Source organism: Ascidiella aspersa, chromosome 1 (genome assembly GCF_963924565.1).
Source record: "Ascidiella aspersa chromosome 1, kaAscAspe10.2, whole genome shotgun sequence".
Classification (NCBI taxonomy): domain Eukaryota; kingdom Metazoa; phylum Chordata; class Ascidiacea; order Phlebobranchia; family Ascidiidae; genus Ascidiella; species Ascidiella aspersa.
The window spans coordinates 7,065,070-7,078,277 of record NC_139447.1 but is presented as its reverse complement, the minus strand read 5'-3'; the positions used below and the strand labels follow the sequence as shown (position 1 = coordinate 7,078,277).

General features: G+C 38.7%; 1 protein-coding gene across 1 annotated transcript; it reads left to right on the top strand.

Moving 5' to 3' along the window:
- Positions 1–12,203: 12,203 nt before the first annotated feature.
- On the top strand, positions 12,204–13,200 carry LOC146166836 (kinetochore protein Spc25-like). The gene has a single exon (XM_083384061.1). The coding sequence runs from the start codon at positions 12,233–12,235 to the stop codon at positions 12,953–12,955; it is 723 nt and encodes a 240-aa protein (XP_083240187.1). The 5' UTR covers positions 12,204–12,232; the 3' UTR covers positions 12,956–13,200.
- Positions 13,201–13,208: the final 8 nt, after the last annotated feature.

The window sequence follows — 13,208 nt, the reverse complement described above, 5'->3', positions numbered from 1 at the left end:
ATCGATGAATTATTATGATTTAGCGGTCCTGCTAAATAGATTGTCCAATTTTTCGCTATTTTAACTGTAGAACAGTTAAAACAAACCTTGGACGCAAGCTTGAACGAACCTGTGCACTGCAATCTTAATAAAATCGGCCTAAATAATTAAGCTTCTATATATCCGTTTACTCTTGCTTAATATCAGCTGTACCCGAGCCCGAGCCAAAGGCTACACAATACGGCGAAATATGTCGGTAGACTGCTATAGTCGGTTCACAGCGCTACGACCGCGCTGGTACAAGTTGTTGGAACATAATTACCGCCGCTTTAATGGACTCAAGCCTGCTTGCGCACACCCAGGCATAATAATCTATATTTTTTTTGCGTCTTGTGCGATTTGCGCTAAAACTGTATTTCATTCACGCTATAAAACTATTAAAAATGCTATAAAACTATGATGAAAAGCTTAAATTCAACCGATGACACATGGACTCTTTGAACACGTATTTTTACATTTATGTTTAATACCATGTACAACTGTAAGCAAAAAAACACTATCAAGAGTGAAAGTGTATGACCAGCCCTGTGTGCCCCTATTCTATCGATGTAACGAAAATGCTGTGAACTAAAGTCGATAACTGTGCTGAAGAATAAAAAACTCTAGGTCATAACCCGCTACCCCGGAAATCGCAGTGCTTATATACTTCAATGAAATGCAAAACAATAGCTCTATTATGGAAAACCTTATCAAACTTTAACCCTGCAAAGAGTATCCAAAAGGCCAATTTGTATCACACTTCTTTCTTGCGCAGTATTTTTGTGCTTTTGACCATACCCTGGGCTGATGTCTGTTGCTATTCAAAAGCGAGTGTATTTTGTCAACTCGTAGACTTGTTTTGAAAAATAATGTACAACTTATAGTTCGGCGGCTGCTCGTAAAGCTTTGACATATGTATTTTATATTTTTGATTCCTTATCGAGTGTATATTAGTATATTACTGTTCAAAAGCGACTCTATTTTGTCACCCCGTCCGCATGTTTTTAATTACAAGTTATAACTGATATTTAGGTTGCTGCTCGTTAAATATTTTTATTACGTGGTTTAGCTCAATTTGTTGTATCCTGCCTGATATCTACTCTATAAGTTGCTTTAGTGTGCCTTATATTTAAAACACATGTTGACACTTTTTCCAGCAATACATTATACTGATTGCAGCTAAGACCTTTTTCACGATTTTCACCATTGAGGCGTTGCATATTTTAGTGTCATTTGATTAAAAAAAAAAGCTTCTATTCTAAAACCTACAGATGCGTCTACGTTTGCAACTAGTATTCGCCAGGTGTCGCTGCTGTGCTTGAACAAAAATCAATAAAAGCGTTCGCGAGCCCTGACCTTAGCTTTGGACATAACCCTCTTGTTTAACTGTAGAAAATGGATTACCAAAACAGTGGGGCTTTAAACCAGTGCTATACGCATTTTGACTATGTTTAACCCTTTATTTTACTCCGTAAATCTAGAAAAAGTTAAGACGATTTAGATTTTAGACCAAACAACAAAAATACAAACTAAGTAAAATACAATTCAACAACATATTAAACCACTGTTTTAAAGACGTAAAGGCAGACTCAACAATTACTTTTGAAGTTACCTGGCATGTAAGCTAATTAGGCCTAACGAAATTGATAATAACTAATTATTATTCATACGAAATTACATAGGCCAGTCTTCAATGTCGTTAAAGAGTTTTGATTTAGAATTTGAGATTGTTAACAGTCCAGTATTTTGTCATTGTCTTTTGTTGCTTAAGCACGACTTATTGAGTAGTAGACAATAAAACAAATATAGTCATCCTGAGGCAACTTTGTTGTTTACAACAAAGTTGAACCGCGCTCGATGTAGAACTAGCTTTTGGGATTATTTTTTAACAAGGGGATTGGCGGCATTGGCCTACCAAAACAGGAAACGCAAAAGAATTGCTCCCGGAACGGCGTTCCGAGAATTTATGCAGGTACGCCGTTGGTAAATAAATATATTTTATACCAGGCCATGTCCTTTTATCACCAGGCCATCATTCGACATTTCTCTCAGTGTATTTAACCTGTAGGCCTATTTAAGAATGTATTTAATTATAGTTGCACGTTTGTGCATGAGATATAACGAATGATAACCTTATATTTTTACGATAGAAGGTCACTCGTTTTGGATGTCCGGTTTTGTCGTAACTTTGTGACGTTTTCTCTGAAAATTATTATCGTCCTGGAAAGAAAATTATTTTCCTTCTAATCCTGTTTTTTATTTTGAATTTTGCACTACTGACAAAGTAATGCGCACTCGAGTGGTTTGTTATAGTTTTAACATTGACATATGAAAGTCATTACGAGGCATTTTATTATATTTAAAATTATCTGGTATATTATAGTAGACCTATGTGTGCACCTTAAATCCCTTCTAAGGTATTTAACATTTTGTCCGATCCATAGTTTGTCCAAATACCACCTTGGTTTGTCTAGTTCTGGATTATTCAAATTGCATTTATTTTGTTTGCAGGCCTGGGCTTATTTGTGCGTGACTAAATACATTTTATTTGAGGACAATTTGGGAATATTTAATTTGATATATTTTAAAGATATTATCAGGTAAAATATCTGAATTAAAACACTACCACGATACACCATTGTCATTTCGGCGAAATAATTTTTTTTATTTTTTTTTTTATTTTTAAAAACACGTTTACCACAATTTTCTTTCGCATATCGCACATTAGCGCCAAAGAAAGACAAAATAAACAACTTTCCGAACCGAGGAATTTTCTTCAATTTCAACACAACAAAGCAGACACATGTCTTAACTCAAATCCACTTTCATTTGTATGCAGCGCTTCAGGTATTTTCAACGAAATGGGTTTTCGTAGAACACTCGTTTTACTGCCATATACGGCTTATTGTGATTTGGCGCAGCGTATATTGGTGAGAAAGAAACGCCAAATAAAACAACTTTCCGAACCGAGGAATTTTCTCAAACTTTAACTCAAAAGAGCAGACACATGTCTTAACTCAAATCCACTTTCATTTTTATGCAGCGCTTCAGGTATTTTCAACGAAATGGGTTTTTGTAGAACACTCGTCTAACTGCCATATACGGCCTATTGTGATTTGGTGAAGCGTATATTGGCGAGAAAGTAACGCAAAATAAAACAACTTTCCGAACCGAGGAATTTTCTTAAATTTTAACACAACAGAGCAGACACATGTCTTAACTCAAATCCACTTTCATTTTTATGCAGCGCTTCAGGTATTTTCAACGAAATGGGTTTTCGTAGAACACTCGTCTAACTGCCATATACGGCCTATTGTGATTTGGTGAAGCGTACATTGGCGAGAAAGTAACGCAAAATAAAACAACTTTCCGAACCGAGGAATTTTCTTAAACTTTAACTCAAAAGAGCAGACACATGTCTTAACTCAAATCCACTTTCATTTTTATGCAGCGCTTCAGGTATTTTCAACGAAATGGGATTTCGTAGAACACTCGTCTAACTGCCATATACGGCCTATTGTGATTTGGTGAAGCGTACATTGGCGAGAAAGTAACGCAAAATAAAACAACTTTCCGAACCGAGGAATTTTCTTAAACTTTAACTCAAAAGAGCAGACACATGTCTTAACTCAAATCCACTTTCATTTTTATGCAGCGCTTCAGGTATTTTCAACGAAATGGGTTTTCGTAGAACACTCGTCTAACTGCCATATACGGCCTATTGTGATTTGGTGAAGCGTACATTGGCGAGAAAGTAACGCAAAATAAAACAACTTTCCGAACCGAGGAATTTTCTTAAACTTTAACTCAAAAGAGCAGACACATGTCTTAACTCAAATCCACTTTCATTTTTATGCAGCGCTTCAGGTATTTTCAACGAAATGGGTTTTCGCAGAACACTCGTTTTACTGCCATATACGGCTTATTGTGATTTGGCGAAGCGTACATTGGCGAGAAAGTAATGCAAAATAAAACAACTTTCCGAACCGAGGAATTTTCTTAAACTTTAACTCAAAAGAGCAGACACATGTCTTAACTCAAATCCACTTTCATTTTTATGCAGCGCTTCAGGTATTTTCAACGAAATGGGTTTTCGTAGAACACTCGTTTTACTGCCATATACGGCTTATTGTGATTTGGCGAAGCGTATATTGGTGAGAAAGAAACGCCAAATAAAACAACTTTCCGAACCGAGGAATTTTCTTAAACTTTAACTCAAAAGAGCAGACACAAGTCTTAACTCAAATCCACTTTCATTTTTATGCAGCGCTTCAGGTATTTTCAACGAAATGGGTTTTCGCAGAACACTCGTTTTACTACCATATACGGCTTATTGTGATTTGGCGAAGCGTACATTGGCGAGAAAGTAATGCAAAATAAAACAACTTTCCGAACCGAGGAATTTTCTTAAATTTTAACACAACAGAGCAGACACATGTCTTAACTCAAATCCACTTTCATTTTTATGCAGCGCTTCAGGTATTTTCAACGAAATTGGTTTTCGTAGAACACTCGTCTAACTGCATTGTGATTTGGTGAAGCGTATATTGGCGAGACAGCAACGCCAAATAAAACAAGTTTCCAAACCGAGGAATTTTCTTAAACTTTAACTCAAAAGAGCAGACACATGTCTTAACTCAAATCCACTTTCATTTTTATGCAGCGCTTCAGGTATTTTCAACGAAATGGGTTTTCGTAGAACACTCGTCTAACTGCCATATACGGCGTATTGTGATTTGGCGAAGCGTACATTGGCGAGAAAGTAACGCAAAATAAAACAACTTTCCGAACCGAGGAATTTTCTTAAATTTTAACACAACAGAGCAGACACATGTCTTAACTCAAATCCACTTTCATTTTTATGCAGCGCTTCAGGTATTTTCAACGAAATGGGTTTTCGTAGAACACTCGTCTAACTGCCATATACGGCCTATTGTGATTTGGTGAAGCGTACATTGGCGAGAAAGTAACGCAAAATAAAACAACTTTCCGAACCGAGGAATTTTCTTAAACTTTAACTCAAAAGAGCAGACACATGTCTTAACTCAAATCCACTTTCATTTTTATGCAGCGCTTCAGGTATTTTCAACGAAATGGGTTTTCGTAGAACACTCGTTTTACTGCCATATACGGCCTATTGTGATTTGGCGAAGCGTATATTGGTGAGAAACGCAAAATAAAACGGGCCTATTGTAGCGGCGCTCTATGTTTACCGACGCACACAGTAATACTGCACCGAACCGGACATATTGCCTTTTTCCCTCCGTTTTATTCCTGAAGCCGCACGTATTATGTCGCCTATATACGACGCACTCGCGGGAAAACCCTCAAAACTTACCTGGAATGACCGTTTGTGTTTGGCTTTCACGGAAGCTAAAAGCGCCCTTGCCAGTGCAACATTATTGCATCACCCTTTACCCGAGGCACCCACCGCAGTGACAACTGACGCCTCGCAGCATTCAATCGGCGCAGTTCTTCAACAGTTCATCGATGGTGCGTGGCAGCCATTGGCATTTTTCAGCAAACGACTGCGAACTCCTGAGCAAAGGTACAGTGCATTTGACAGGGAATTACTGGCATTACATCTCTCAATACGCCACTTTCGTTACTTTTTAGAGGGTAGAGTATTTACAGCTTACACAGACCACAAGCCGCTTACATTTGCTTTCTCTAAGGTTTCAGCTCCGTGGTCTGCACGACAGCAGCGCCATTTAACCGCAATCTCCGAGTTTACAACAGATGTTCGTCACATCGAAGGCAAGCGAAACCATGTCGCCGACGCGCTCTCCCGCGGTTCCATCAGTACGTTACTACTCGACATGGACTACACCGCACTCGCGCGTGCACAGCTCGAACAGGAGGTACAAGCTTATCGCACCGCAATTTCTGGTCTCAAACTGGAAGACATCCAACTTGACCAGTCCGGAACAACGATCCTGTGCGACGTATCCACCGAATCTCCGCGCCCTATTGTACCGAAGTCATGGCAACGAAAAGTTTTCGACATAGTTCACGGACTTTCGCATCCTTCGGTTCGGGCTACGCGCAAACTAATCGCATCAAAGTTTGTATGGCACGGCCTGCATCGTCAAGTTGGTTTATGGGCTAAACAATGCATGGACTGTCAAAAGGCCAAGGTTCACCAACACGTCCGCGCGCCTTTGGTTAATTACCCGCTTTGCAAAGCTCGGTTTGCTCATGTCAATATCGACATCGTCGGTCCCTTACCACCTTCACAAGGGAACAAGTATCTGTTAACGATGGTCGATCGTTTTACTCGATGGCCAGAAGCCGTTCCCATGCCGGATGCGACAACCATCACGTGTGCACGAGCTTTCGCCTTCCACTGGGTTGCTCGATTCGGAGTTCCCTCCGACATCTCGTCAGATCGAGGTTCGCAGTTCACGTCGGAGTTGTGGACTATTTTCAACGGACTACTAGGCATCCGGCTACACCGTACGTGTTCATTTCATCCGCAAGCCAATGGATTGGTGGAACGCTTTCATCGCCACATGAAAAGCGCTCTCATGTCACGACTAACAGGTCCTAATTGGATAGACGAGCTTCCATGGGTTTTGCTTGGTATCCGGACTACCCCAAAGGAAGATCTCCAAGCATCTTCAGCAGAGCTGGTGTATGGCTCGCCTATCGCCGTTCCGGGTGATTTGGTAAGAACCAGGCAAACAACGCCATCGCCTGCTGATGTTTTACCATTGGTAAGATCCACAGTTCGTCAACTGACTCCAACACCGATGTCTCGCCACGGTTTTGTTCGAGTGAACATCCCGGAATCGTTGAACTCCAGCCCCTACGTTTTTATTCGCAGAGACGGTCATCGTCCCCCGTTAACCCCTCCATACGATGGTCCATACAAGGTTATCAAAAAAGGTGCGAAAGGGTTTACCCTCGACATGGGTGGCCGGCACAAACTGGTGAGCATCGACCGGTTAAAGCCAGCACATCTGGATCTTTCAGAGCCAGTGCTGGTGGCTCAACCTCCACGCAGAGGGCGGCCAACAAAACCATCACCTCTACCTGATCCGCCACCGCCTTCAGATGCCCAGCAGCCGATGTCCGTTCGTCAGCCACCGGAGTCGTTACGGCCACCCTCGGACGAACAGTTCTTACGCACGCGCGCTCGCAGTTATTTTCGCTTTCCGTCGTCGTGATTTTGTATTCGCCTATTTTACGCAGTGTTATTGAGTTATTTGTCCGTTTCTGGAGGGGGGTTATGTAGCGGCGCTCTATGTTTACCGACGCACACAGTAATACTGCACCGAACCGGACATATTGCCTTTTTCCTTTCGTTCTTTTCCTTTGCATTGCAATGTGTAATCGTCTGCCCTTTTTTGCTGAACACGAACTCGAAGCAACACAGAAAGCGTCTCGCTTCAATGGTGACCCCGGAAGAAAATTCCTCGGTTCGGAAAGTTGTTTTATTTGGCGTTGCTGTCTCGCCAATATACGCTTCGCCAAATCACAATAGGCCGTATATGACAGTAAAACGAGTGTTCTACAAAAACCCATTTCGTTGAAAATACCTGAAGCGCTGCATAAAAATGAAAGTGGATTTGAGTTAAGACATGTGTCTGCTCTGTTGTATTAAAATTTAAGAAAATTCCTCGGTTCGGAAAGTTGTTTTATTTGGCGTTTCTTTCTCGCCAATATACGCTTCGCCAAATCACAATAAGCCGTATGGCAGTAAAACGAGTGTTCTACGAAAACCCATTTCGTTGAAAATACCTGAAGCGCTGCATAAAAATGAAAGTGGATTTGAGTTAAGACATGTGTCTGCTCTGTTGTATTAAAATTTAAGAAAATTCCTCGGTTCGGAAAGTTGTTTTATTTGGCGTTTCTTTCTCGCCAATATACGCTTCGCCAAATCACAATAGGCCGTATATGACAGTAAAACGAGTGTTCTACAAAAACCCATTTCGTTGAAAATACCTGAAGCGCTGCATAAAAATGAAAGTGGATTTGAGTTAAGACATGTGTCTGCTCGTTTGAGTTAAAGTTTAAGAAAATTCCTCGGTTCGGAAAGTTGTTTTATTTGGCGTTGCTGTCTCGCCAATATACGCTTCGCCAAATCACAATAGGCCGTATATGACAGTAAAACGAGTGTTCTACAAAAACCCATTTCGTTGAAAATACCTGAAGCGCTGCATAAAAATGAAAGTGGATTTGAATTAAGACATGTGTCTGCTCTGTTGTGTTAAAATTTAGGAAAATTCCTCGGTTCGGAAAGTTGTTTTATTTTGCGTTGCTTTCTCGCCAATGTACGCTTCGCCAAATCACAATACGCCGTATATGGCAGTTAGACGAGTGTTCTACGAAAACCCATTTCGTTGAAAATACCTGAAGCGCTGCATAAAAATGAAAGTGGATTTGAGTTAAGACATGTGTCTGCTCTGTTGTGTTAAAATTTAAGAAAATTCCTCGGTTCGGAAAGTTGTTTTATTTGGCGTTTCTTTCTCGCCAATATACGCTTCGCCAAATCACAATAAGCCCTATGGCAGTAAAACGAGTGTTCTACAAAAACCCATTTCGTTGAAAATACCTGAAGCGCTGCATAAAAATGAAAGTAGATTTGAGTTAAGACATGTGTCTGCTCTGTTGTGTTAAAATTTAGGAAAATTCCTCGGTTCGGAAAGTTGTTTTATTTGGCGTTGCTGTCTCGCCAATATACGCTTCGCCAAATCACAATAGGCCGTATATGACAGTAAAACGAGTGTTCTACAAAAACCCATTTCGTTGAAAATACCTGAAGCGCTGCATAAAAATGAAAGTGGATTTGAGTTAAGACATGTGTCTGCTCTGTTGTGTTAAAATTTAAGAAAATTCCTCGGTTCGGAAAGTTGTTTTATTTGGCGTTTCTTTCTCGCCAATATACGCTTCGCCAAATCACAATAAGCCCTATGGCAGTAAAACGAGTGTTCTACAAAAACCCATTTCGTTGAAAATACCTGAAGCGCTGCATAAAAATGAAAGTGGATTTGAGTTAAGACATGTGTCTGCTCTGTTGTGTTAAAATTTAGGAAAATTCCTCGGTTCGGAAAGTTGTTTTATTTTGCGTTACTTTCTCGCCAATGTACGCTTCGCCAAATCACAATACGCCGTATATGGCAGTTAGACGAGTGTTCTACGAAAACCCATTTCGTTGAAAATACCTGAAGCGCTGCATAAAAATGAAAGTGGATTTGAGTTAAGACATGTGTCTGCTCTGTTGTGTTAAAATTTAAGAAAATTCCTCGGTTCGGAAAGTTGTTTTATTTGGCGTTTCTTTCTCGCCAATATACGCTTCGCCAAATCACAATAAGCCCTATGGCAGTAAAACGAGTGTTCTACAAAAACCCATTTCGTTGAAAATACCTGAAGCGCTGCATAAAAATGAAAGTGGATTTGAGTTAAGACATGTGTCTGCTCTGTTGTGTTAAAATTTAGGAAAATTCCTCGGTTCGGAAAGTTGTTTTATTTGGCGTTGCTGTCTCGCCAATATACGCTTCGCCAAATCACAATAGGCCGTATATGACAGTAAAACGAGTGTTCTACAAAAACCCATTTCGTTGAAAATACCTGAAGCGCTGCATAAAAATGAAATTGGATTTGAGTTAAGACATGTGTCTGCTCGTTTGAGTTAAAGTTTAAGAAAATTCCTCGGTTCGGAAAGTTGTTTTATTTGGCGTTGCTGTCTCGCCAATATACGCTTCGCCAAATCACAATAGGCCGTATATGACAGTAAAACGAGTGTTCTACAAAAACCCATTTCGTTGAAAATACCTGAAGCGCTGCATAAAAATGAAAGTGGATTTAAGTTAAGACATGTGTCTGCTCTGTTGTATTAAAATTTAAGAAAATTCCTCGGTTCGGAAAGTTGTTTTATTTGGCGTTTCTTTCTCGCCAATATACGCTTCGCCAAATCACAATAAGCCCTATGGCAGTAAAACGAGTGTTCTACAAAAACCCATTTCGTTGAAAATACCTGAAGCGCTGCATAAAAATGAAAGTGGATTTGAGTTAAGACATGTGTCTACTCTTTTGAGTTAAAGTTTAAGAAAATTCCTCGGTTCGGAAAGTTGTTTTATTTTGCGTTACTTTCTCGCCAATATACGCTTCGCCAAATCACAATAGGCCGTATATGACAGTAAAACGAGTGTTCTACAAAAACCCATTTCGTTGAAAATACCTGAAGCGCTGCATAAAAATGAAAGTGGATTTGAGTTAAGACATGTGTCTGCTCTGTTGTGTTAAAATTTAAGAAAATTCCTCGCTTCGGAAAGTTGTTTTATTTTGCGTTACTTTCTCGCCAATGTACGCTTCACCAAATCACAATAGGCCGTATATGGCAGTTAGACGAGTGTTCTACAAAAACCCATTTCGTTGAAAATACCTGAAGCGCTGCATAAAAATGAAAGTGGATTTGAGTTAAGACATGTGTCTGCTCTTTTGAGTTAAAGTTTGAGAAAATTCCTCGGTTCGGAAAGTTGTTTTATTTGGCGTTTCTTTCTCACCAATATACGCTGCGCCAAATCACAATAAGCCGTATATGGCAGTAAAACGAGTGTTCTACGAAAACCCATTTCGTTGAAAATACCTGAAGCGCTGCATACAAATGAAAGTGGATTTGAGTTAAGACATGTGTCTGCTTTGTTGTGTTGAAATTGAAGAAAATTCCTCGGTTCGGAAAGTTGTTTATTTTGTCTTTCTTTGGCGCTAATGTGCGATATGCGAAAGAAAATTGTGGTAAACGTGTTTTTAAAAATAAAAAAAAAAATAAAAAAAATTATTTCGCCGAAATGACAATGGTCACGATACAGTAAAGTAATTTTAATTTTGAAATGGTGCCTTGCTCTGGCAGGATTTACCGACATAATTCTGACGTCATAATTAACCTTGGTGAAGTCACAGAGATAAAATGCGATCAATTGGCGTCATAAAATTCTAAACTAGAGTTTGATGAAAGGCAAATCTGTAAGTTTATAAATACTACGAAATTGTTATGATATTTATGCATTCGTCTCGTTGTATGATTATTTTTAAACTTCGACCTCGTTTATTTGTAACGCAAAAAATCTTTGCTCTCATCCAACGATATCACAACACTAATTCGGTTCTCCACCATTTATTTCAATCTCGTCCAGCTTTATTATGAGTTGGCAACTTGGCAGCTTGCGAAATGCCAAGAGTATGTCTGTATTAAATTGGTTGCTTGAATTTATGTATATGTATTTTGTCAGTTTCAAAGCTAAGCAAACTGTAATGAAGCGCTTATTTACTGACCTACTTTACCAATTCAAAGTCTTTAAACGTGATATACTCAGTTAAATCATGTGTGCATATTCATTTTAGTTAAGTGTTAACTGTCCCAACTGGTAATGTTATACCACTTAAAGTAATGATCCTGTTGCAAATGCTCATTTTGTACGTTAAATAATTAAATACACAGGCCTATAAAATTTATTATTTTTGGTGCTGGTTTACTCTTGCAGAGAGTTAACCTGCCTGGTTTTGGCACAAATGGGAGATGCTGTTTTGACCTTTGATTCATGCTGTCACCAAGATTTTTTTCAGCTGATTTAGAGTCTAGATTTGCCAAATTTTCCATACCGAATAATTAGATCCATATTGGATCTTTGGTACTGTGCAAGAAGATGTGTCGCTCTTTCACTATTGTACGTAAAAATTAATAAAAAAAAAAAATTCTTAAATGCCGCATACCACAACGCATATTGTTTGGGTTAGGGTGCGGGTTAGCATTTGGTTGAGGGTGGGTCAAGTTATTATTAATAATAAACATAATATTACTTGACCCACCTTCACCCGAACGCTAACCCAAACAATATGCGTTGTGGTAAGCGGTATTATTATTTATTTTTTTTGCATAACTTTTCACGTACAATAGTGAAAGAGCGCCGAAGATGTTTAACAACTTAAAATTGTGTGACTGTAATCAATGTTTTGTTAATTTGCGTTGCTGTCATAACATTACTGTTATTTAAATATTTTGTAGCCTAATAAGTTACTACTGAAAACTCCAAAAGTTTTTTTGTGTTTGTCAACTCAAGTTTGCCAGCTAAGATTTACTGCAATTTTTCATGAAATGCAGGGAGGGATTTTATTTGACAGATCCCTCCAATCTGAAACTAATGTCCCTATTAAAATCATTGTTTTTACTATTAACAGAGTTACAAAACTATTGATATTCCAATTGACTGTAATGGGTCCTGAAGTTGATACAGACTTTGACAGCTTATATGACTGTTATGATGAAAAGATTACCGTGGCGGAAAAGAATTTGCAAGTCAAATTGGATGTTGCTGTAAAATCAATCCGAAACAATTTTGAAAAACAATATGCAGAGTATGAAGACAAAACCAATGCCTATCTAAAGCTTTCAGAAGCCTTTGTCAGTTCTGGCACAAGTTTAGAGGATGCACAAGATAAAAATAAGTTCCTCTGTGGCGAAATCAATATGCTTGAAGACCGCAAGAAATCTGGTTTAAAAGTGAATGAAATTCTGTCAACACAATTGGAAGAGGCCCAACTGGTTGTGAAGAATTTGTCCAAAGAGAAATCGGAGTTAGAAGAGGAACTCCTCACCAAGAAAAGGAAACTTAATATAAATCAACAAACGATACTGCAAACGAGAAACCTTACGGAAAAGTACCTTGGCCTGGAGATAAGAACACTACGGGACAATCGCATACAATTTCTTTTCAGTAAAGTTTTTCCGGAAGAATCAAGCATGACAATGTTTGTAATACTTCGCCTTGTAGACAGAGTTTATGAGGTTTTGGACAGCGAGCCACTTCTGGCAGACCTGAAAGATTTAGAGCAAAAACTAAATGAAACCAACGACCTTTCAGGCTTTGTTAAATCTGTGAGAAGGATGCTAATTCAAGAAGCAAAAACTTGTTCGAAAGAAAACATTCAGCATTGATATATATGTCAGTTGTTTCTTAATTTAGTTTTTTAAATATTTTAACTGCACAACTCTTAACATGTTCTAAAGTTATATGCTGCCATAGTTGTACTAACTTCATCTACTGAATATACCTTTATTTTTAGTTGTGTAATTTTTTTAATGAAAGTGTTTACCCAACTGCCAGGTTATATTACTGCTTGATGTTTTATAACTCTTTTTATTATTTTACCATGTCATTCATCACCGCTTTTAGATAAGATTAAAGCTA